Source organism: Telmatherina bonti (assembly GCF_933228915.1).
Source record: "Telmatherina bonti genome assembly, chromosome: 6".
Lineage (NCBI taxonomy): Eukaryota > Metazoa > Chordata > Actinopteri > Atheriniformes > Telmatherinidae > Telmatherina > Telmatherina bonti.
Window position 1 is genome coordinate 18,573,557 of NC_136624.1, and position 24,645 is coordinate 18,598,201.

The 24,645-nt window shown below is 38.6% G+C and overlaps 1 protein-coding gene across 1 annotated transcript; it reads right to left on the reverse strand.

Annotated features, from left to right (window-relative positions):
• Positions 1-5,211: 5,211 nt before the first annotated feature.
• On the reverse strand, positions 5,212-24,045 carry rbl1 (retinoblastoma-like 1 (p107)). Its single transcript, XM_079242310.1, has 22 exons — positions 23,867-24,045; positions 22,031-22,164; positions 21,274-21,477; positions 18,759-18,823; positions 16,863-16,991; positions 16,231-16,394; positions 15,947-16,011; positions 15,614-15,788; positions 15,080-15,246; positions 14,582-14,694; positions 14,242-14,345; positions 13,362-13,499; positions 12,924-13,088; positions 11,335-11,473; positions 10,948-11,172; positions 10,627-10,814; positions 10,026-10,202; positions 8,734-8,805; positions 8,554-8,641; positions 7,801-7,949; positions 7,530-7,694; positions 5,212-6,420 (listed from the first exon to the last, which is right to left on the reverse strand). The coding sequence occupies exons 1-22, from the start codon at positions 24,026-24,028 to the stop codon at positions 6,226-6,228; spliced, it is 3,183 nt and encodes a 1,060-aa protein (XP_079098436.1). The 5' UTR covers positions 24,029-24,045; the 3' UTR covers positions 5,212-6,225.
• Between the last annotated feature and the right edge of the window lie 600 nt (positions 24,046-24,645).

The window sequence follows — 24,645 nt, forward strand, 5'->3', positions numbered from 1 at the left end:
TTATACTGATAGTTTAAGATGCAGATTTTACAAAAGCAAAATATCATTATTTGACATAATTAATAGTAATGAATCTAATGTAACAAGATGAGAATAATCCTTAATTTAGTGAGTTGCATCCCATCTCCGTCTCAGGTTACTCAGGTTTTAGTTTTTTTCTATAAGATAAGATAAGATAAGATAAGATAAGATAAGATAACAACCCAAAATATTGGAATATTTTATGAGGCCATACGGGTCTGATTTAAGGCATTTGAACATAAAAACAAGTTTTAGTGGGTTTTTATACAATGTAATTACAATATTGTCGAAGGTCATGAATACTTTTGCAAATACTTCTTAAAAATCTGTTTCTCAGAAATAACTAAAGAAAGACATTATACACTCCCTATCCCCCTAAGCGTGCCTATCTATTCTGCACTGGACCCCCCTTTTTTCCTCAGAACCACCTTTACGTTACACAAATTCAACGAGGTGGTGGAAACATTCCTCAGAGACTTTGCATCATATTGACATGAGGACGTCAGATAGTTGTGGAGAAATATCAGCCTCACATCCATGATGAGAATCACTTGCTCCACCACATCCCAAAGATGCTCTATTGGATTGAGATCACGTGACTGTGGAAGTCATGACCACAGCTCATGTTCAAGAAAACATCATTCAGTTCTGCAATGTTCAGCTTTGTGACAAGGTGGATTATCCTGATGGAAGCAGGATAATGCAAGATAATGCTACATTGTGGTCATAAAGAGATGAACATGGTCAGCAACTATACTTGGGTGGCTGCAGTGTTTAAATGAAGCTTATTTAGTACTGAAGAATTCAAAGTGTAGCAGGAAAATATTCCCCACGCCATTACATCACCAGCTTGAACCACTGAAGACAGAAGGATCCGTGCCGGGTAAACGCAGGGAACAGTATATCCATTTCTCTTTTGGTGATATAAGCAAATAAAATGAATCCTTTATTTATCTCCTGATGGAAATTATAGGTCATCTCTCATCATTCATCATAGATTTTATAATCATATACCCTCTTTATTATCAATATCTGATCTGATTTCCATCACATGAAGTACTTACCTGAGGGGTCTGATATTTTTAAAAAATTCCCCAGAAATCATCTGTAGAAGATGAGGCACTTTCATAACGTAAAGTTATGAAGTTATGGATAAAGACAGTTCCTCCAGTACCTCAAAAGGGCAGATGCGCTTTTCATAAAAACAAACCAAGTTTATAATATATTTAAGAGCGGTGTTATGAAAATAATAATCCCTGACATAACACATTGTTGTGAGAGCACTCAGATGAGGAATATCTTGCTGAAACTGCAGTGTTATCTGGTTTAGCTTGTTCCATGTTAGTGGCCATTCCCTATGCATGCCAAATATATTATATTTAAATCTTACTTTTCCTGTTTAGTTTAATTTCTTTGTTATATGTGGTTGTGTTACAGATGGCTGCTTCAAGGGCTCTTCCTTTTCTAAATAACCGTGTACTATCCATGTAACATGAAATTAATCTTGATGTTATTGGTACTGGCAGGCACGATAAAATAAAAACGTATGACTTGTATAAAATAATTTAAAGTAAAGCAGAAAATTCATTCATTCATTTTCCAAACCGCTTAATCCAATTCAGGGTCGCAGGGAAGGTGGAGCCTATCCCAGCAGACTTTGGGTGAATGACAGGGTACACTGGACAGCTCGCCAGTCCATCACAGGGCCACACAGAGACAACCACTCGCGCTCACACTCACTCCTATGGGCAATTTAGAGTAACCAATGAACTTAACATGCATGTCTTTGGACGGTGGGAGGAAGCTGGAGTACCTGGAGAGAACCCACGCATACACGGGGAGAACATGCAAACTCCACACAGAAAGGTCACTGCCCAAACCTCGCCCCAGGATCAAACCAGCGACCTTCTTGCTGTGAGGCCACAGTGCTAACCACCATGCCACCGTGCAGCCTTCAAGCAGAAAATATCTTTTGAAAATGTAAGTTATAAAAAATACTTGTATTAAATATGGAAATATTACAAAATTACATTCAAGTGACATACAAGTACCTGAAAATTCAACCAGAGTGCTTAAACACTTTTTTTTTTAAAGTCAGAATATTTATATATTATCAACCAGTTACTAATTTTCACATCATTGAAGCTGACAATGTCATTAGTTTAGAAGAATAGGTTTCATTCTTAATTTTTGTTTGACCTCTGAACATCTGCAGGAAAGATTTCTATAGACATATGACTGGGAATCTTGTGGGATACTGGGGGAGCTGATTCACTGGACCACTGGACCCACTGCACTTGTCTCATCTCCAATCCTGTCCAAGCGCAGCTGAGGTGAGGAAGTCCTCTGGCAGAGAAATCAGCAGCTTTCATCTTTTCTCTTTGCAGATGTTGTCCTTGTGGTGAGAGAGCAGCAGGACCTCCACTGCTCAGCTGTTTCAGGTTGAGTGGGATGTCGCTGGAATTCAGGTGACAGCTGGCGCTCCTCTACACCACGGGCGAGCAGTTTAAGGGATTCAGCTGCCGGATAAAGACGCCCTCAAGGTGCCTTTTGTTTTATGATTTATTGGGCATGGCCAGCTGGGTAGAGGCTCTAAAGTTGACCCATGGCTCACTGGAGGGAGTTACCCCCCCCCCTATCTCCCCTCCCCTTTTGGCATGTGGTCCGCTGGTGATACCAGGAGGTGCTGGAAAAACTGCTGAGACAGAGAGACCTGGGCTTCTCTGCTGTCACTCCTTCCACTGCTATGCTATGGAGTGTGGTGGATGAACAGATGGGGGGGGGGGGGGGGGGGGGGGGGGAGCTGAATTGCTCTTACTAAATAAAGACTCATGAACTCACAGGATCATTTCTGGCACAGTGGTGGATGCATTTCCATGTGGATCAGCTCGGTGTGGAATGAAAGTAAAATTTTGTTTTAGGGAAAACACCAGCTCTGAGAGAAGCTGTTCAGCTGTGTGATAAATGGTTTGTAAATACTGGAAACGGCCCTGAGCAAAGATTCAGGTCAAACGAGCGTGAAGCCAGTGAGAAATTAAAAAAACAACAAAGAGAAAAACTCAGAAGAGAACATAAATGCCAGGTGAACGCAGCTCTTGAAAACATTAAGCAGCACTGATTTTCTGAGCACACAAATATTTAATTCACTAGTCTTTCTCCATCCCAGAGGAAGAAAACTGGGTGTTGGTTAGAAGGCATCCGGCAAATAATCTCATATTAAGGAACTGGATGTGTTTTGTAACCTCAGGTGAATCATCACTGCTCATCTTTCAGATGTAAGGTCAGGTGAAGCAGAGCTTGTCAGAGTCGCTGCACAGAGGAAACACACTCAGAGGCTCACAGGCAGCTCTTTGTAGGGGTGGCCCAAATGGGCTAATTTTAGATCAGCTGTGCATTCAGTTTAACAGCATGTGAAAGGATTGTATTCATGGGACTGTGGAACGTCTTGGGTATCTGTTATTCCTCACAAAAGCTGCATCAGGTTTTTCATTTCTGACTTTTTCCTTTTGGATTTGATTGTTATGCGACACGAATGAAAAGACGATTCATAGAACGCTTCATAAAAAGTCATTCAAAACGTTTTGTTATTGTAGTTGAAAAATAAGTGAACATAAAGATACATATATTTAATAAAAATAAAAATGTAGTAGATTTTATTGGCACTTTTCAGCTGTGGACAACAAGACCTTTATGTAATGTCATTCAGGTCTGTACAAATATGGGTGGAATGTGAGGGGAAAAAAAAGCATGAAACAACCACCAACCAATGCAAAACAGTACAAGAAGATGCAAAATAAAAACGTGCAACATGAACAACACATTAACTTGATGCTCTCCATATTTATATTTCATGCCAGCAGAGAGAATAATAACATTTATATTGCTGGAACATCTAATTCATAGAGAACAAATATCCAAGTTTCCAGGCTAAAAAAAATCTAAATATTTTTTCTTCTTTTTTTTTGTTTAGAACAAACATTTCTTGAGTCTGTAAAGGTTCATTCAGTGTGAAGCTTTTAAACCTTAAATCACTGAATTGTTTCTAAGTCGCCTTCTTACATCAGTCCTTGGTTTTGTTTTTAAGCAGTAGTTTGGTTTATAGTTTTACAGCAAGAGCCTTACGATGCTTTTAAATATTTAAATGAAAATATGATGAGACACAGGCTGCACGGTGGTGCAGTGGTTAGCACTGTGGCCTCACAGCATAGAAGGTCACTGGTTCAATCCTTGGCTGGTTTGCTCAGTGGCCTTTCTGTGTGGAGTTTGCATGTTCTCCCTGTGTATGCGTGGGTTCTCTCTGAGTACTCCAGCTTCCTCCCACCATCAAAACACATGCATGTTAGGTTAATTGGTTACTCTACATTGCCCCTAGGAATGAGTGTGAGCGTGAGTGGTTGTTCGTCTCTCTGTGTGGCCCTGCGATGGACTGGCGAGCTGTCCAGGGTGTACCCTGCCTGTCGCCCAAAGCCAGGCTCCAGCTTCTCCGCGACCCTGAATTGGAATAAGCGGTTTGGAAAATGAATGAATGATGAGACACTAAAAGACCATTTTCAGTTAACATATATTAAATTCAGTGTTATCATTAATATGTTGAACTTTGGTAAGTTTTTTTTTTCTTTCTTTTTTTCATAAATCCAGCCTGCTTAGTTGATTCTTCTAACTCTGACTCTGCTGTAAAACACTTGACTCAAACTAAAGGACTTCACCTCACGTTCATTTAAATCAAGTGTGTTGGAGCAAGGAAACATCTACAATCTGCAGCCCACTAAAGATCCCGTGTGGGTGACCCTTGGGCTATAGAGACATTGGGCAAGTTATTGAAGTATTGGTGAATAGAACATATTGGTGATGTGTATTTATTATACAACATGGCTTGTTGTTTCATTGTCAACATTTAAGTTTAAACTTTAAATATCTAACCAATTAAAAAGCATTTCAAAACAAACTGTTCAACATGGTTAAACAACTATGACTCACTAAACACCAAAGAAAATACAAGAAATGACATAAGGTACCTTTTATTTGCCATAATTTAACAGTTTGTAGAAAATACAAATATCACTGAAACTGACTGAAGAGTGTTCAGAAAGAGTCACATCCATTATTGTATTTTATCCACGTTTTAAATTCCTGTTTTACAAAAAAGTAGTTTGTTTCTGAGTTTTCTTTACAAGGTATGAAACAAACAGAAAATATCAATGTTAAAGTTACAAACATTAGTTTCTATCAGCAGTACTGTTTTAGAAATGAAGACAAATTCCGTAAAATGTTAAATTCAGTGTAGATGCTACACATACAGGATGCAAGAATGCTGTTTTTACGCCCAACAACAGCATCAGAAAACATTAAATGCTTCAAAAACCATACAAGGAACATGCCAAATACAAACAGTAAAAACAATGAAATTACACAACAATCCTTCACTGGAAGACATTTTACTGGAAACTATACACATTCAATTTATTCAAAAAGCAGTTCTTTTCAATATTAATTCAATTGACTTTGATATTAAATTTTTCTTTCCACAGTGCTGACTTATTTTATTCTTAACACGGTTAATAAGCCGACATTAAATCTGCTTTTAGTTAGTAACAAAATACAGACTCAGAAGAAGCCAGATCAAGAGATTTGCAGGTATGATTCCCAACAGGAGGAGAACATTATCAAACATTGTTAATATTTTGGCTGCACAGGGGAAAATGCACCTAGAGTGAGAACTCTTAGCTGTCCCTGAACCGCCTTTTGCTAAAATCCAGCTTCTTTAGCATGCTGTAACACTGGTAATGCATCCCAGTGCAACTATAATACAAGACAGACATGTGACACTATCAGTCTGGTGCAGAATAAAATAAACACACAGAACATCGTCTGTGTTAAGAGAGGAGATAAGACAAATGAACTGTTTCAGTGACTTTGTTCTTGGTGGACATCTTGATTCAAATATCACATTTTGGATGTTACAAATGATGTCAGCAAAACGTTCAGGGTCATGAAATAAAGCAAGAATTAAAATCAGGTTGGATAAAATCACACTGCACAGTCTCTATGATCTCCTGGCCACACTAGAGACAAACAAGCATCGCTTGGGGAAAACAACTGAGCAAATATTTGTCCAGAAGTAACCTGTCCAGTAACGAGTTACCTTCATTACTCTTCTTTCAGCTTTCAGGTTTTCAGGTTAAGTTCTTTTTTTCTTTTGGCTCATCAGTGACTCTGCCGCTCTGACACGACGTCCTGCAGACGCTTCAGCAGCACGTCTGGGCTGCTGCCATTTTCTGGACATGTCCTCTTACTGGGCGAGTCACACGCTGACGACATCATGACATCTCCTTCCATGGTGAAGGCCCTCTTCCTGCTCACACAGCCCTGCCGGATCATCCGGTTTATGTCTGAAAGCTCCTGCATGGAGGCAGCAGAGGAGAAAGAGGAGTTGACAGAGATTATCATCATTTTTTCCCCTCTATAAAGCTCACAGGTGCGGTACTGATGACCAGACTTGATAGAAACATTCAAATTAGATAAAATAAAAACAGACTTTTTCCTTCTTCATTAAGGATATGACCCTGTAAGAATCACGCTGCTCTGCAGGCATTTAGGTAGAAATAGCTCTGAAGAGGAATTTGTTGTATTGTATTGTATTCGTTGAAGGATTTGTAGCTTTCCAAGTCCGTACAACACTGGAAATTCCTCCCAGGACAAACCGTCTCAAAATGTTTAACCAAACTCAAATCCCTCTTTGTAAGGAAGGACAAAGCTTGTTAAGGCTTTTCTCAGATGACTATGAATGCTTTCAGATGTGAAGGCCTCCCTGCTCTGCATTCAGCATCCCCTCACTCTGTTTCCTAAGCGCTGCATGATGGAGGCCCAGAAAAGGACAAACCAGGTAAACCGCAGCCTAAAAGCAGCCTCCTGTAAATATCTACATATACGTTTTTACTACAGAAATTTTAATTCCAGAATTCAAATCATACAAGAAAAAAGATTTTAATCTGGACACTGGGATGCAATTAGTGTTTCTTCTTGGCAGCTGTTTAAGCATCTTAAAATGTTCTCGTGACCCAGTTCAGGTCAAAAGTCACAACCAGCCTGAGATGGTGCTAGCTAATGTAACCCTACTGACGTGAAACAATTCACAGCAAAGTTTTCCCTGCTATCATTAGCTAAGCATACATTTAACTTAAAATGATTGCAATCTCTTAAAAACATCCTCAGAACCAGTGGATAGCAGCTCCACAGCGGGGAGGCCAAACAGAGACATGAGGCAACGTATCAGAGACAAGTTTTAAACAAAATGAACCCAACCACCCTGAGATTTAAGAGCCCAGTTAAAAAAAAAAAAGTTCCATTTAGCTGTAAATTGGAGTTTATATTTTAATATTATCAAAAGGTCTTCACTGTAACCGTTAATGGCAGCGCCGGCGTGGCTTCTTAAGTCATGACGACACGCTCAACTTTCAGAAAATGACATTTCATTGCATGTCCCCGTGTGAATGTGTGAGTGTTCTTGCCTTGGATGGGCTGCTGTTGATCCTGTAAGTGTAGGAGTTCGGTGTGAGGCAGCCTGTGGAGCTCTTATGAGGAGAAACGTAGAGCGAGTGTCTCTGGGAAACGCGGCGTGGAGAGAGAGGCTGAGCTCGTACCGACGGGAACGGGGAGAGAGGAGGAGCGTCCGCCTGGAGGATCCAACACAGTCATATCATGTCACCATTCATTAAACTCAGCCGCTGAGGTCAGTTAGCAATAACTTCAACCAGAAGAGATGCTGAGGGAACGTCATACCTGATTATCGTGGGTGGCGTATCGCAGTGCGAAGCTCTTCATCTTCAGGACGTACACAGAGTTGTAGAACTGGATGAGGTCGCCACGCTCTTCGTCTCCTGATTGGTCAGGATTTGCGTCTCCTGCAGGGTGAATGCTTTTCTCTGCAGCTGAAGAAACAGTCAGATCTGAACATCTGATGCCAGATAATGTCGGTTTGGATTGACCTGAACTCGAAAACTTGACTCAGCTGAACGAAATTTCATACATAACCAATTAAATCACTATCAAAATATAAACCACAGCAGTCACATAAATCAGATATAAAGCTGGATGTTTCAAATAAACATAGCAGTCTTGTGTGACCATGTCGTGTATTTACAATCTACGTTCTAAACTTGTTGATCAAAACCTCTTCATTATGCCAAATTAATCCAATTTATTATGAGAATCAAATCGACTAATTTTCTACTTCTTTTAGGACTCATCTCATTTGGAAAGCAAACTCCTTTCATTCTTCTAAAAATGTCAAATTCCAAAAAGTTGGACCCAAAGTTTTATTTATTTAGTTTTTTTTTTTACTTATTTACATTGATGCGAGTTCCAACAAATCATAAATATGGTTAAACTCACAAACTGGCCGTATTTTCATATTAAAAAAGAAGGATTACTAAAAAGAAAAAAATGTTTTAAATTTCTACCAGTTAATGAAAAACAATGTTTTATTTATATGATAAAGAGTTTGTACTTTAAGTCAACAGTGTGAGCTCTTACACTCTCCCCCTGACGCTGCGTCCACCTCCATGTTTTCATCCACTGAGTGCTCTCTGGGAGTGTGACGCAGTAAGACGCTGCGATACACCTGCAAACACACACATGTAGTGTAAACTTCCTCAAATGCAACTTTTCTAACTGAACACTGTAATCTGAAAGTGTGTGTGGGGCATTTCTCACATGACTGTTGGCTTGAGGTTGGCTACGATAACACTTCATGATGTCCTGGAAGGTGTGAGTTTCTTTGGTGATCTGCAAGGAAGGAGTCAAAGTGGCAGAGTTACCATTTCGACAGGAACTGGAGTTCCAGCTGTCAAAGTCTTTAAACATCCTGAAGAATGTGCAGCCTCTCAACAGATCAATATGTTTTCTTTTTGGTTTACATGGACATAAAGTTCTGCAGATCTGCAAGGATTTTCTTTGCCTTGCATACAGCCCTGCATTTGTAAAGATCCCACAAATCACTTAAATGACAGCCAGTAATTTTACTGCACTCTTTAAAGCATAGTTAAAGAGTGCAGTAAAATTACTGGCTGTCATTTAAGTGATTTGTGGGATCTTTACAAATGCAGGGCTATATGCAAGGCAAAGAAAATCCTTGCAGATCCTGCCCATCCTCTGCACAGGCAGTTTCAGCCATTGCGTGCCTAAGTTTAAAACCAATAGAGTCAGAAACTCCTTCATCCCAAGAGCCATTGGATTTTTAAATGAATCATAGTTGTTAATTTGCTACTTTTGGCGTCGCTTCATGTGCTGTGATGTTCTCATCTTACCGTGTTTCCACTGTTATTTAACTTGCCTTTTATTATTTTATTATTTTTATTGTTTGTTGTTGTTGACTGATTGCACTTTTATGCTACTGGCTGCACACAAATTGCCCCACGGGGACCTAATAAAGTATTGAATTTAATTGAATTGAGATAATGGCAGTGACTGAAACAGACTGAAACGAAGAAATAGTTGCCTTTGGACGACTAAATTGTTCCTTTCCTATCATACTAAATGACAGCATTTCTGGAAATAACATTCCCTCTCGCTAAAAGAAAAAACAAATTACCAAAAAAAAGGCAAAGTGGCTTGGACGTTATGATCAGAGTAAAAATCAAAACACAGACTTTACAGGACTTTACAAAATCCTGACTGAAAAAAAAAACAGAACAACTCTCCCCTTTAGAAAAAAAAACAAACAAACAAAAAACCCAAAACCACACCAACAACATGCTTAACTGGGAGGCTACACAGGAGCCTCATGCAGTTGGAAAACACTTTACAGACAAAATCCTGACTGAAAAAAAAAAACCCAGAACAACTCCCCCCTTTAAAAAAAAAAACAAAAAAAAACCTAAAAATCAAACAAAAAACCCAAAACCACACCAACAACATGCTTAACTGGGAGGCTACACAGGAGCCTCATGCAGTTGGAAAACACCACCCTTCTTAATTAAACGCGAGGTTGTTGACGCTGTTCTCACTTTGGATATGATGTAAATGCTGCACAGCAGCAGCTGGTCAAGGTGTCGGTCCTTCATCAGGTCAATACCGTGGACCAGAGAGTGCTCAAAACACGTCCAGATTTTCCCGCGCAGCTCTGAAGAGATGTCCAACTTTAAGCACAAATCCCTCAGACGTACACTAGCCAGGTGATACACCTGCAAACAGACGTGTTAATGTGTTAAAAAGCAGTAGATAAACAGTTTCTGTCAACACTCCATCATCTACCATCTAAATGGCACCATGTACACTAATTCCCTGTCTACTGGAAACGGTACACAACTTATTCATGGATTATCAGCACATCTGATATATGCGTGATATTAAGTTCCCTTGTCTAAAACAGTTACAAAACTGTAAGAGGCCTGAAAAACATTCTGCAGTGAGAGCTATTTTATGGTAGATACGTCTTCATTGATAGAAAAATTCTGCAAAGCAGCCAGGTCCACATTGAAAAACAAAACAAACAAACAAAAAAATATTTCACAATGAAACCCTCCTGATTGGATGAGTATTAAAAAATAATTTTTTTAAATGAACTAATTAAAGAACCATCTTTTCCAACATGTTTCCAGCTCCTACCTTCCTGAAGAACAGAGCCAGTGACCCGGTGCGTCGTGGCCGTCCAACGCCTGTCTGGGGTTCAGAAGCGGATGTAACGGTGGTGGGTCGACTCGGAGAGGCGGTCAGCAGGAACTGAGCTGTGACAACGCTTTGGTCGCCGCATGGTTGTACTGGGATCAGCGTAATAGTGCCTTCATTAGTTAATCCTGCAAATGTTCACACAAACGCAATAATGGCATGATTTCGTTATTTAGAAGGAGAAAAGTTGAAAAGGCAGCTCTTAATCTCTTCATTTATATCACTATCAGTCGCCATGGAAACAGGAAAATGATGTGAAACCTTGGATACTCAAGACTGTAGTCTGGGTTGCTTGGCCTCCGATCTTCAGAGTGTTGCCGCTGGAGCCGAACGTTAGCCTCTTGGCTGGGGAAGAGACTGGGCTCCCACTGAAGTTCAGGCCTTCAGATGGGGCCGGAGGATCGTCACCAAAAAGACGCCGTTTGGCACTGCCAGCAGCGGGGGAGCTGTACCTGTCATGTACAGACAGTGGAGAGGGGGGCACTTCTGCAGGAGGTAAAGAGAAGTGGAAAAAAACCCCAAAAAACAAAGAAAAGACGATGAAGCCGCATTCACATACAAAAATACTTCATTAATCCACAAGAAGAAATTCTTTTGTAAGCTAACAAATGAAGTTCACAAGCGACAGAGTGAACTTTAGGCACCTACCTTTACGTGCACTTCCCAGGCCTGACCTGAACTCCCTGATGCGAGGGTGTATGATGGGGGACTGGGCCAGCAATGGTAGGTGAGACTGAGCTCCATTTGAACAACCAGAACCCGTGTCAAGACTGGAGGAAAAGTTAACCTGCAAAGAGTAAAGGAAAGATTAAGTCCAGGAGACAAACATCCCTGGGAAGAAATCCAGTTCTGTGCATTTTTTTTTTCACCCCAACATGATCACTCTTACTTCTGTCGGTTTCTTATTTGTTTTAAAATTCCCCCCCATGTATTAGAGACTTAGTATAATAAATTTAGAACAACATTATTTGTAAAACCACACGGGGTTGCTGCACAAAATCAAACTAGTAGATAATACATGGATTTTCAGATTATTTAGGTTACATTTAGATGTGAGCATTATTTGATCAAAGCAGTAGAAATGTTTTCTTTGCATAATTATGGCAGTTTACAGCGACTAACGGTGCACAGACTCAGCTGCTTAGATTCTTAGTGAGTCCATTCATGTTGTATATGTGAAGCTACAACTTCAGTCAAACTACCATCAGCTGTAGTTCACTGGACATAAAAACATGCAGTGTGAGTCTACTTTGGTTCAGCATTGCCAGGTTTGTGCTCTTTTGAAGAGGGCTGTGAACATTCGTATGTTGAAGTTACTAAAACCAGTTTCATCTAGCAGCACCTTCTCAGCCTGGTGCTGCCATCATGAAATGCATGAGATCAAGGAGAACAAAGATACTGATTGTCGAGCTCAGTATTTATTCATTACCTACATAGAAACAACTTCTTTAAAATGTCATAAACATTAATAAATTTTATATTTTATTTTGTTTATTTGTCTATAACTACTTTCAGTTAAAGAGACAGTTAAGGAGTCATGTTAGTGTGTGTGTGCGCGTGTGTGTGTGTATTGGGGGGGGGGGGGGGGGGGGGGGGGGGGCGGTTGCTGTCTGTACTTGTGTGTATCTGACTGAAAGAGAACAAGAGAGAGTGTTTTTAAGTTGTTTGAATGAATTTTTGTGTGTGAAAGCTTGTTCTATTTTAATCTGCAAGACTTGGTTTTATTGTGTAAAGCACTTTGTGTTGCTTCTGGCATCAAAAAAGCACTTTAGAAATAAAGTTTGATTTGGTTTGAAACATCCAATTCAACATAAGAACCACAACATGATAGGCGTGGGAAAATAAAAAAAATAAAAAAATAAAAAATAAAAAAATAAATCGTGATTCTTTGCTTCACTATTTAAAAGAAAAAGTTTTTAAACAAAAAAAATAGATTTTTTTCCCAAATAAATCAAATTAATCCACTATATAAAAAAAATTGTTTTTATTGATACATTTTTTTTGTTTTTAATCTACAAAAATCAGCAATATCAAAGAATTGAGAAAATCTCAATTTATATCGAATCGGCTCCCAAAAGAATCGGAATCGAATCGAAACAAGAGCATATCGTCACAACCGTACGACATGATAAACCTTGCTCTTCATCTTTTGTAGACAAGGATTTTCAGCCCCTCACCAGAAGCATTCATTAACAAATATTTAAATGTCTGTGTTTTTCCACGTGTGTGTTCCTGACCTCCTCCACTGTGGGAACTTTATTCCCAGCAGCCTCCAAGGCGCTCCACAGAGCAGAGCCTGCAGTCCATGCTCTGCTCTCCAGAACCTGCTCCTCGATTGAGTTCAGATGCTTCACCATGTCTCTAGAGAGGCCTTCCTCTGAACGGATAAACACCTCAATCACCTGCAAGCAAGTACACACAAAGTAGTTTAAGTTTCAGTTACACACAGGTTTTGTCTGTTTATGCTTTGAAGTTGGCGGTGGATATAAAACAAATAAGTTACAGAGACCGCTCCATTAAAAAAAAAAAAAAAAAAAACACGAAAGTAGAGCCACTCACCTGAAAACTATAAAAATTTCTACTTGTACTTCAGAACTTCATCAAATACGAACTTGTTGAGAAAACAATGACTGAAATGTCTGCGTACATAATGTGCTGCTCTGGATTGTAGTTACCTTAAAGAAGTAAAATGGTGCCAGTTTAAAGACATTAATAATCCATGGGAAGGTCCTCTGGGAGCTGTAAGAAAACAGCACCACCTCTAGACAGCACGCCATCAGGGAGCAGTGGAAAATATCCTGCTCAAGCAAAACCTGCCAGCACACACACACACACACACACATACGCTTATCTCAATACCAAGAGTAGAAAACACATTTATCCAAGACAGAAAACAAGTGACTGCAAAATGTATTTGACTGAGTTGACAGAACAGGGTTATTTATAATGATAATAACAAGCGAAGACAATGCAGATTACTTTCTACCCGACTCATGGTAAAACAAAGTCTATCGCAAAGAAAAAAAAAATGTGCTGAATGTCTGTTGAATAGCTGCTAATATTTCCCTGTTGAATCAACACCAAGAGTTTGTTTCAAACCTATTCATTTTGATGTAAAATATGCTCACATGCTGTAGATTTTTTATAAGTTCAATGTTAAATATGAACCAACACAGAAGAGCAGAAATCCTGAGAAAGATGGCTTCCTCTCACTGACACCTGCACAAACCTGTTCGTTTCTCCATTTGCCTTCAGAAAACTTGACATCTTTCAAAGTCTCAATTCTACAAGATCTCTGGAGGTATCTTGTGGCAGTAGACTGGATTTGTCTGGCACATCTTATCCAGTGCCATGGTGTTACCTCTCATTGCTGGCTGGGATCATCCTACAAGCTTTGCCATTTCAGATATGCATGGACTCAAGTCCTCAGGGCCAAAATATATTTATTCTTGCTATCAATCTTTTCTGTGCCTGGTTTGCTGCTGGAACATGGTTTTATTTTCCATAATGTGTGAGCACATGGCTTATGGGTCAAAAAGAGAAAAGTCAGCTTACACTCATATCTCTGCCCTGCAGTCGTTTGGTCTCCTGAACCAGGACGTTCTCCAGGATCTTGTAGTAGAGGATCTCTGCCAGCTTCAAACGGTTCTCTGCAAAGTCTGAAACAAAAGACAGCAGATACATTCATTTATTATATGGATTCTAATGAGACTTACGCATGTAGGGACTCCAAATTTAGGAAACGCTGAACTGACTTTTAAGACTACAAAAACAAAAAAAGTACTAGTTTAGTGCTGCAAGATGGTTTAGTAATCTCATATCCAGTTCTGATTATAAATGTCTCTTCCTGTTAGGATACTTAATCAAAAACTGTTAAACTTTTAGTGTGCTGTACCTATATGAGAGCCAGGAGTGTCCTCAGAGTCATTGGTGTAATGTTCCTTGAATGTTTGTCCCAAAGTCTTTACTCGAGCCAATATAGACTCTGTGGGATTTCTGGTGCAGGACCTGGAACATCAAAAGTTAAATAAACCAAAAAAAACCCAAACAAAAACCATTTCATAGAAATACAATTCATTTCATCTCTAATGTTTTGTCTGGCCTTAAAAGTTTCTAATTTGAAAATATGACTGGATGAAAACAAGTACTTTTCCTCCTAGAATACTCAAACTAATGACTGTAACAGAATGTTTTAATTAATCATGCAAAATGTTTTGTCAGCATTATTCTCTTTTTTTTCTGCTTTTCTTTTCCATCTTTGTCTATATAAGGTTGTCTTTTACTTGTCACACTTTTCTCAACTGCCAAAAAACAACATAAGTAGATGAAAAAAAAAAGAATATGAATAAACAAACAAACAAACAAAAAGATAGAAACAAACTGTGAAACTGACTTGAAAATCTGTGTCAGGTGTTCACTGGGGGCTGATCTTAACCCAGCCACCATGCTCTGCAGCCGGCTGACACTCTGTGTTGCAGAGGAAACGGGTGTGACGAGCAGGTCTTTCTCCTTCAGGTACCCTCGACCTGTCAGAGGTGTGGATGGAGCAAGAGAGCCAGGCTGTAGAAAGAAAGGACGAGAGAGAGGCAGAGAGACAGAGGCAGAAAGACAGAGAGATAGAGACAGAGAGAGAGAAAGAGAATGTTTATATTTTTTTGCAGATTTTTTTTGCTGATTCAACACTTACAGAGCACTTTAATGGAACTCCTCATCAACTTAAATGACAAAATAATAGAAATCTGCATCATAATGATGCAATTTATTGTAACTTTTCTGCAGATCAGTCGGGTCCACACTGATGTTACATAAACCCTTTCCAACTGGCAGAGACCTGTTGCCTGGCAGGGAGACTGAAATCCACCAAACCCACTGTGATGTTCCATGTTCACGGATTTAGGCTTTGTAAGTGCACGTAAAGCGAGTGTACCTTCTCCACGTGATGCTGCAGCTGGTTCTGAGCAGCCACTTGGCTGGCGCTCCGTTCCTGAATGATTTTCCTCGGAGTTCCGATTTCCTCGTCAGCATCAGCTTCCAGAAAAACTCTTTCATCAAAGTCTCCCACTGTCAACACATACTCTTCATACTCCTTGTTTATGGCCTTACTGTGGACAACACACACAGAAACACACTTAACGGTGAAATATTGAACGTGCCACCTCTATGAATACACAAACTGATGAAAGAAGTGAACACAAAAAGTCATAAGATACAGGGAAGGAAAAAGACATGATTGAATGCGACTACCGCACTCGTCACTTACTTGTTATCAATGAAGTTCTGAGGATCCAACATTTCAGTCAGAAGCTCCTCATTACCTTTCAGGATCTGCAAGGACAGTAGAACAAACACGAGTTAAGAAGGAAGACACGTGAAATGTGGGAAGCTTCATTCATAAGAGGAAAAAAAACCACTTAAACTTTAGCTGACTATAAAAAGAAAAAAATGTGAACGTGTGCATGAAAAGAAAATTAAATCGAAGACAGTGGCAGGTAAAACAAATTTTGATAACTTCTGCAAGTGTGTGTTAAGAAGAAATGTGTGAACCTGTTTTTCAAACAGTTTCTGTATGTATGGCTTGAAGTAGTGCTGTTTGATGCCTTTAGCCTCCACCACCAGCCCGTCGTGCAGCTCACACAACCTCTCCAACACACACGGAGGAGGCTCGTCTGGGGAAACGTGGCCATCAGCGCGATACAGAGGAGGAAGACCTGTGTAGGCACACATGCATGATTAAACTGTTGTGTGAACACACAAAAAGCTACTTTAACTGTGAACTGAAAATATTCTTTACAGACTTTAGAGACTGTTTTAGAGAATAGTTGTATGGTAAAGACTATGTTTAAAAGAAAAAGTAAAAACAGACAGATGCAGATTTTTCTCTTAATGTCAAAGCATTACATTTTTCTCTCCTTGTCTAGATGGTGTAGACATTGCGATGCTGGATAAAACCAAAAGAAACATCAGGAATAGATGTGAAAGACTGAAGGTGCAGTAAAAAGTCTGTTATAATTAAGGAAGAAAATGAGAAAAGCACAAACATAGGGTAATATGTGATGATATTTTGCCTTTCAGCCTGAACAGCTCTGAAGTTTTTGTTACACACTTAATATGAAGGAGTTGTTGCAATGTTCATCTTCATCAATTTGCTTTGCTTTCTAACATTGGCACGCACACACCTTTAAAATTTGGGTTGATGAGGTCCTTCCTGTTTGCACACAGAAGAGCGTTGCCGAACACCAAGTCCAGACAGCAGAGCAGCAGGTGGTACGAGTTCACCAAGTCGTCGCCAATCATACGAAAATTACCTTCAGAGAGACAAAAAGACCCACAGTTCCATCACATCTCAGAAGTCAATGCAGTCATTCTGCAAAATTTTATTAATTATTTGACCTGTCGGGTAAAGAAATCCTATTAAATATTAGATACTTGTATTAACCCGATATGATACGTATACATGAAATTCTTAGTTATGATTTTAGAACGATTGTTGCCTACAGTTACCAGTCCACTATTGGATTTATATCAGTGTACATAAGTCCATCTGATCTTTTTTTTAGCCCACATAAATGAAATCAAATTTTCAACGGAAAAGGAAAATCTGAATTTGCCAGATCTCCACAAGTGAAGCTGATTTTAGGCATGTTTTTAAAAAGAGGCTCAACACCCAGCTTTTTATCTTAGCTTTTAACTGAATTGTATTTGATCTTAATTTATTTATGATAATTTTGTATCATTTAATTTAATTGTGGCAGTGGCTCAGGTGGTAGACCCGCTTGTCTTGTGACCTGACGGTTTGAGTCCTGCTCCCCTACGTGGCTGCAGCCCTGAAGGGGACACACTTGTTCTACGAGGGCCCATCTCAAGCCGGATAAATGCAGAGGGTTGCATCAGGAAGGGTATCACTGTGTGATGATTTGTTGTGGCAACCCCTACAGTCAAAAGGGAAACAGCAACAATTTCACTTTATTTGTATTTTAATATGTATTTTAATATGTATTTTATTTTTATTATTGAATGAATGAAGGAAAAATACTTTAATAATGCTTGGGGGTTTGCTTACTCAGTCTGGGGGTTGTTGCCATGGTAATCACCCCAGTCTGGGTGGCAGGGGGTCCTGCACCACCTAATGGTGGTGGTGTGGACCCCCGGCCTGCCCCGACCTGGGTGGCTGCTGTGACAGCTGTCCCTGTAGACATGAAGATATAATTTCCTCATGTCAGGATCAAGCCAGATGTTTGCTACTTTTATGTTTTATCTTTTTATTTTATTTGTACCTACATTCCGTTATCAGTTAAGAGAGAGAGGTTGGGGAGTCATTTGTGGAAGGGGGGATGCTTCCTTTGTATGTGTGTATGACTGTGCACAAAAATATGATAAACTTGTTTTTAAACTGCTGATTTCTATTTGGTGTGTGAAGGTTTGTTTTATTTTAATATGCAGGAATTGGTCTTATCATGTAAAGCACTTTGTGTTGCCCTTGGAAATGAAAAGAGCTTTATAAATAAACTTCGATTTGATATGATTTGATACAGGCACCTTGAGACAAGTGTGAACATAATCCAACAAACACTATTCTATTCTACTTATTTATGACAATCTTGTTAGCTTTCCAGCCACAAAGAAAGTTATTTGTTTAATCAGAAACAAAGTTACTTATTTCTGGACAAATAACCAAAATGCCGGGATGATATTTTGCTTTTGGCATTATCTCAGCAAGATGAGCGGATTTTGGATGGAAACAAGACTGGCAAACCTTCCATTGTATTTATATGCTAAGATCTCGCAGAGCTTCAATAAGTCATTGAACTTGTTGATATTTCACAAAACTACAGAGACAATAGTTTGAAAACTGATAAATAACAAGAATAAGATTTAGTTGGAGCTGTAGACGTAGCTAAAGAAGACACTGAACCTTATTTAGAAATCTTACAGGTCTAAGTCTAAAATGTAAAATAATACAAAAAAATGACAAAGTTAAAAGTTGTTTCAGAGCTTTGATTTAAACAGACAAATAATGTAAGAAAAAAGATTACAGAGCTGAGTCACTCAGTTGCATTTTCTGTTTTTTGTACCTTTAGTGTAGACAAACAAAGTCCAACAGAACTTGAACACATCACTGATGTGACAGGGCAGCCGCCTGCAAAGTCACAGAAAGAAATATGTAACACCATGACTCTGCATAACTACAACAAGCACAGAAAATAAACGCTTTGTTCTTCCTGTTCCAGAGAATGTGCTTAAAGACAACAAGAAAATATAAAACCCACTTGTGACATAAAGAAAAAAGATGCAAGATTTATTTGTGGCCTCCGAGCTGGTTTTTATAACATGATTAATTGTTAGAGATCACTAAGCTGAAGAACTCCGCAGATTCTTGTGGCACTGGCAAAATGGGCAATTCAAGTTTAAAAAAAAAAACAACAAAAAGTAAAATGACAGAACTACAATGTCAGCTCTTCTTTCACCTCCAGAGATTTTGAGGTTTAAAGACTAGCTGACAGAATGGTGGAACAACTCCATAACTCTCCCCTATTGACTTGCTGCTTGCACAGATCATAAATCCAAATTACAGACAAAATAAAAAGAAAGTCCTTCTGCATTGATCCTGAACATGGCTAAAAAAACCCTGTGCATGAGCAAATTTTCACTGCACGTGGTCATGTGCAAGTTGGAACAATTCATATCAGATGATGAGCCTTTGTTCTGAGTTAAGTCGTTTGTTAATAAAATAATAGTGGAAACATAACAGCAAGCAACATTAGTAAAACTTGAGAACCCACTTTTACCATCTACCAAACTCACTCGCCTGGAGCGCTAAGCTCCACCACACTCTCCAGCATATTTCCTTGACAACTGGTAATTTGCAGTGTTGCCAACTTTGTGATTCTGTCTGTTTATTTAATGAGTACATAGCAAGTATTCAGACTTGTATTTAGGCTAAAAATGTCATTACCTTGCTAATAATGAGATGTTCTTTATAATCTGCTGCATAAAAATCATAATGAAAATTTTAAGACAAAATGTTTAATTGTAGATTAACTGAATATTTACACAAGTTTGAGGTCACAATATTTATTGCTTCCTTGAAACATCACTTCCTCCCACATACTAGAGAAAATCTGAGATTGTAATCCTGCTTTTCTCCTCTTCCAGCAGGAAACACCTAATGAGGGGAATCCCTAATGGCTGAAATTCACATTCCCCCTGACTTTATAATGCAGCTTCACAGCTTTGAAATTCATCCTACTCACTTGTTTCCTTTTACCAAATTAATCCAGAAATATTTAACCTCCTTTGTAATAAATGTTTGATTTTATAAATATTTAAGTTGAGGTTCACACCAAATATTTCTGTAAATTCCTTTTTATTTTCAGTATGAAGAGAATACTACTGCTAGCAGCTTTTCTGCTTTAAGAAATATGTACTTTTAAACCAAAAGTTACTGCACTTCTTTACATATAGAAATATTTATATAATAAAAGTTTGAAACAAGTCAGTTCTGAACTGTCCATGAAGTTAGTGTGTAAAAACATGATCTATCCTAAATAAATATTTCAAATCATTGCCCAGCACTGATTAAAAACCAAACCAGACTTTATTAGCTAAACTAAATAAAAAACAAAAATTATTACATTTGTGTTTTAGTTTTGGTCAGATTTTTTAAGATTATATTTAAGGTTGCACAAATTTTGGTTGTGCACTTACGTACATTGTTTCTGGTTCAAGTTTTTTTTTTTTTTTAATTTTGCAACATGCACCAGTTCACCTTTGCTCCAAAATATATTTCAAGCTCTGCCAAAACACATCCTACAATCACCAGGTCAAACCCCATGTGCAACACCTATTGTAAGATGCCTGCAGCATCTCATTCTACATCTGCAATTATTTTTATTCTTTCCCTACAACCGCAACAGCTGATGATTTCATTCGATGATGAAGATCAATGATAAGAACAACATTCAGACCAGTAACCTCCAGTGGGTTTATCGGTAACAGCTCTCATTGCCTTATGAACATCCCATTTCTATAAGTTATGAGCTGAAATGCAGCTTTTTACTCATGAGCACAACCAAACTGCAGTATTTTCTAGACCCGTGGTGTGTGATGTAGTTTAGTTACAGGTAAAGTCAACACGTCACTGCTGGCTGACTACATTAGCCACTGTGTGTCACAACTTACCATTAAATATTAAATTGTGACATTAATAATCAGTCACAAGCATCTTTAGTTACATCAGGGTTTATGAGACCAGCATTCCTCAGAAAGGTAAATTTGTGTAATTTGCAGATCACATTAACTAAATAATGATTGATCTGTTTGTATTTGAAACTAAACATAACATCTGATGATGAAGCCTCAGTTAAATAAGCAGCATGTGGACTCTACTTAGTTAAGACTGGTCTTTCTAGGCATCAGAGCAGCCTTAAAGTACCACGAAGTAAATCAGTCAGGTTTATTTCCGATCTTATCCCATCATAAAGCACATTTCTAAATTTAGCTGAATGATCTGGTGCTAACAGTACAAACAGCTGTTCGGAGAAGCTTGAGTAGCTGTAATGTACAACTGTGTATGTGTGTGTGTCATGCCTGTGCTTCCTGCTGCGTGGCTGCCGCGGCGGCTCGCACCCCTGCGGGTTCTGAAACATATCCATGAAGATAGGCTCAAACTTGCGGAAGATCACAGTTGAGACCTCAAAGTTTCGTTCCAGCCGTTCCATTCGCAGCCTGAAGTCCTGTGAGAGATTGGACATGTCGGCCCACTTCCTCATTTTAGAAAAGAACTGGATCAGACTGGGTGGGAGAGAAATATCAAAAGAGAAAAAGGGAGTCATCATCATCCTCTCTATGAAAACAGTATTAGCATCACATCCGTAACACTTGCCAAATGAAAATACAATTGAAAATAAAATTGGTCTTCTAAAGAAAAACTTGCTTTTGTAGTAATTAAACATGAAGTATTACTTCAGAAAGTTCTTATTAATGGCTAATCTTAGTCATCTTATGAAGCTTTTCCTCCCTTCAAGTTTACTGTTGTCCAAAAACGGTGAAAGAAATATAAAGTTCCAAAGGAGCCGCATATCCCAGCAGCTATCAGGCAAGAGGCATGGTACTCCCTGGACCCATGGTACATGCACACTTTAAGTATCTGAGTTTGCAAGCAATACATTGCGAGGTTCGGGTGAGTTCCAAAGATTTTTCCTACTTATATTCAGCATCTAAGTTATTAAAACTACAGACTAAGGTTTAGTTTGCTTCACATTGGGATGTGAAAATAGCCTTAAGTCTTGGAGTAACTGAGTAATTCTTACTCAGTTGTGGACATTCAGATCGAATAGTGTCTGACCTGAGTTTGGAGGAGCGAAGGATCCTGGTGAGGGAGACACAGTTTCCCTCCATCAGCCCTTTCCCCACTGTGGGAGTGGACCCCTTCCTGCAGGCGGCATACAGCGAACAGGCCAGCCAGTGGACCACATCTCCCTACAGACATACAGCAACTAATCCTTAATATGTCTTTTTATTTACTCTGCATAAACAGAAATCTGGTGATCAGTGGTTCAGCAATCTTCTAGGATCCCCAGGAGGAACATGAAAAGAAACAAGAACAACATACACCAAGAAAAATAGCTGCATATTATGGAAATACATTTAATGACAATTTCTGCACAAATTTAACAGTTTTTCCAAATTGTTGTTAATTTTAAGAGAAAACGCAACAGGCTATAATACTGAATTCACACAATAAACTTAACACTGACATTAAAGAATTTTTATAACACTTAGTGTAAACACTGTGCTACCTTTTCTCCTTCTGAAGACACCCCTTTGACCCCAGTCTTTAGCAAAGATGATGAAATCAATGGCCAAGAAGTTGAAAGGTTTACAAACAGAGTTGGGAGGTTGACAAGAGTTTCATCTTACAGAGAGAAGTAAGTCTAACTGACTACATCCACATATACAAGTGCATGTCATACAAGGCTACATTATATGTTGTGTTTTAACTGCTTTCCTCTTTCCACCTAAATGTGTTAGAAGGCCAAAATGTCAGAAACACTTAAGACTTGTCCATAAGAGATTAGATCTCATTTAACACTTGCAAGTTATAGCTTGGTAAGAATAAAGTTGACCTATTTGATTCTTACTTTACTATAGTTTGTTTAAATCCTTAGCACACCAAGGAACAATATTTATGAAGCAGATCTAAAACACTGTTTTCATGATATGACATTAACCCTGGTGACTCTCCTATTTTCCCTGGGCTGAAACTGAAATCATCTTTTGTCTGCATATCTGGCTGCTGGCTGAAGTCCATAGGAGCCAAATTGTACTGACTTAGACAAAATGATTGAGGGTTCACAATCTAAATTAAATGGAAACAATGTTAAAAAAAAAAAAGAAAGAAAAATATCTTGAAGTTATCCCAAACAAAAAAAAAAAACCCCTCACATTTACAGTTAATTAATTTCTCCAAGAAGGGAAAAAACAACAACAGTGTTGCATGTAACTTTCAGTCATAATGACATTATTAAAAAGTTATTCTACCATTAATTTAACATTTTGAATTAATCATGTTTAATTAATAATGTTAATAATTAATAATTTAATTAATAATGTTCAACTGGACGTCAATATACTGTATTTATCAAACATATACTGGTAACAAACAGAATAACACTTTTATAAAAAAAAAAAAAAAAAAAACACGTCACTACACTACTACAAATGCATTTAATTGTATTATTATTATTACTGTTGTTATTATTATTTATTTGTTTATTGATAAGATTAGGCTACAATCCACCTTAATTCTGAGACACAATAGTATTAAGTAGGTATTTTAGCCTACTTCCTTGATTTCAAATAACTATATGTTTACAAAAATAAGTGTCTATAGCACTTGGATTTCTTCATATTACCCTTGAAGTGTTTGTCTTGAGCGAAAGCCAGGGATATATAGTTTTTAAAGAAAGTAATTAAACTGATGCGTCTAGCTAGCGATCTAATTGCGACTGAATGCCGAGAAAAAATAAAAACAGGGCTGAAGCCCTTTAATCCCGGTGTTTGGATCATGGGCGGCATTCAGTTCTGCAACACATAACTGTAGGATTAAACTTATTTATTAAAGATGCGCAATCAACAGCAAACTGGACGAATAAACGTGTTATATATAAATGATTTTTACCTCAAGAGTATATGTATTCCATATAGCTGTAAAGTTGTCCATAGCTTCAGTGGCTGTCTGCTCGTCCATGTTCAGCTCCTGACACAACGTCTCCAAACTCCTCCGAACTGAACTTTCCTCCATCCTCCCCGACTCTGAATCCGGCGACTCCTCACCACGCATCCGTATAAATTAAATTAAACTCTTTCAACTCTTTAAAACACCGCCCTAAAGTTAATTCTTAGGGCGTCTCGTACCCTGACCCAAACAACAACAGCAGCTTCCCCACGAGCAGCAGACTTCCGCTACGGAACCCCACAATGCAATGCGTTGGCGCGAAAACTTCACCAGATTGACCAATCAGAAGACAGATGAGTGTAGCTGAATGACAGAACGCTTGCTATTGGCTCCGCGCAGCCCCCATGACGAGTTCTTGCTTTTCGCCGCCAACAGTTACCAAGCAACGGCCCTCCCAAAACGGAACAGCTACTATGGATACAATAGTTGATGGCAACGTCTCGCCTCAATTCAGACGTCAGAATTAGCACTCTGTTGCTCTTTCAGAAATCACTGTAGGAAATAGTAAGAACTGACATCAAATCACACTGACACACACACACACACACAAAAGAGGATTAAAAGAAAAGAAACGAGGTTGCCATATTAATAACTTTAAGTCAATGGAAATTTTGAGTATCCGTTTTCTTCAATATGATTATATTTTCTTCGTTATCCTCATATAAGCCTATATTTAGCATGTTGAAACGAGGGTTGTTGAACATAACATAGAAGTTAGACAT

What these genes read in the sequence shown, in the direction of transcription:
- rbl1 (XM_079242310.1), bottom strand. Translation starts at nt 24,028, where the DNA reads ATGCGTGGTGAGGAGTCGCCGGATTCAGAGTCGGGGAGGATGGAGGAA. An exon ending in CATCAACCCAAATTTTAAAG is followed by an intron (nt 16,395 to 16,862) that starts GTGTGTGCGTGC and finishes GTGCCTACACAG; the next exon opens with GTCTTCCTCCTCTGTATCGC. An exon ending in CACCATTTTACTTCTTTAAG is followed by an intron (nt 13,089 to 13,361) that starts GTAACTACAATC and finishes ACTTGCTTGCAG; the next exon opens with GTGATTGAGGTGTTTATCCG.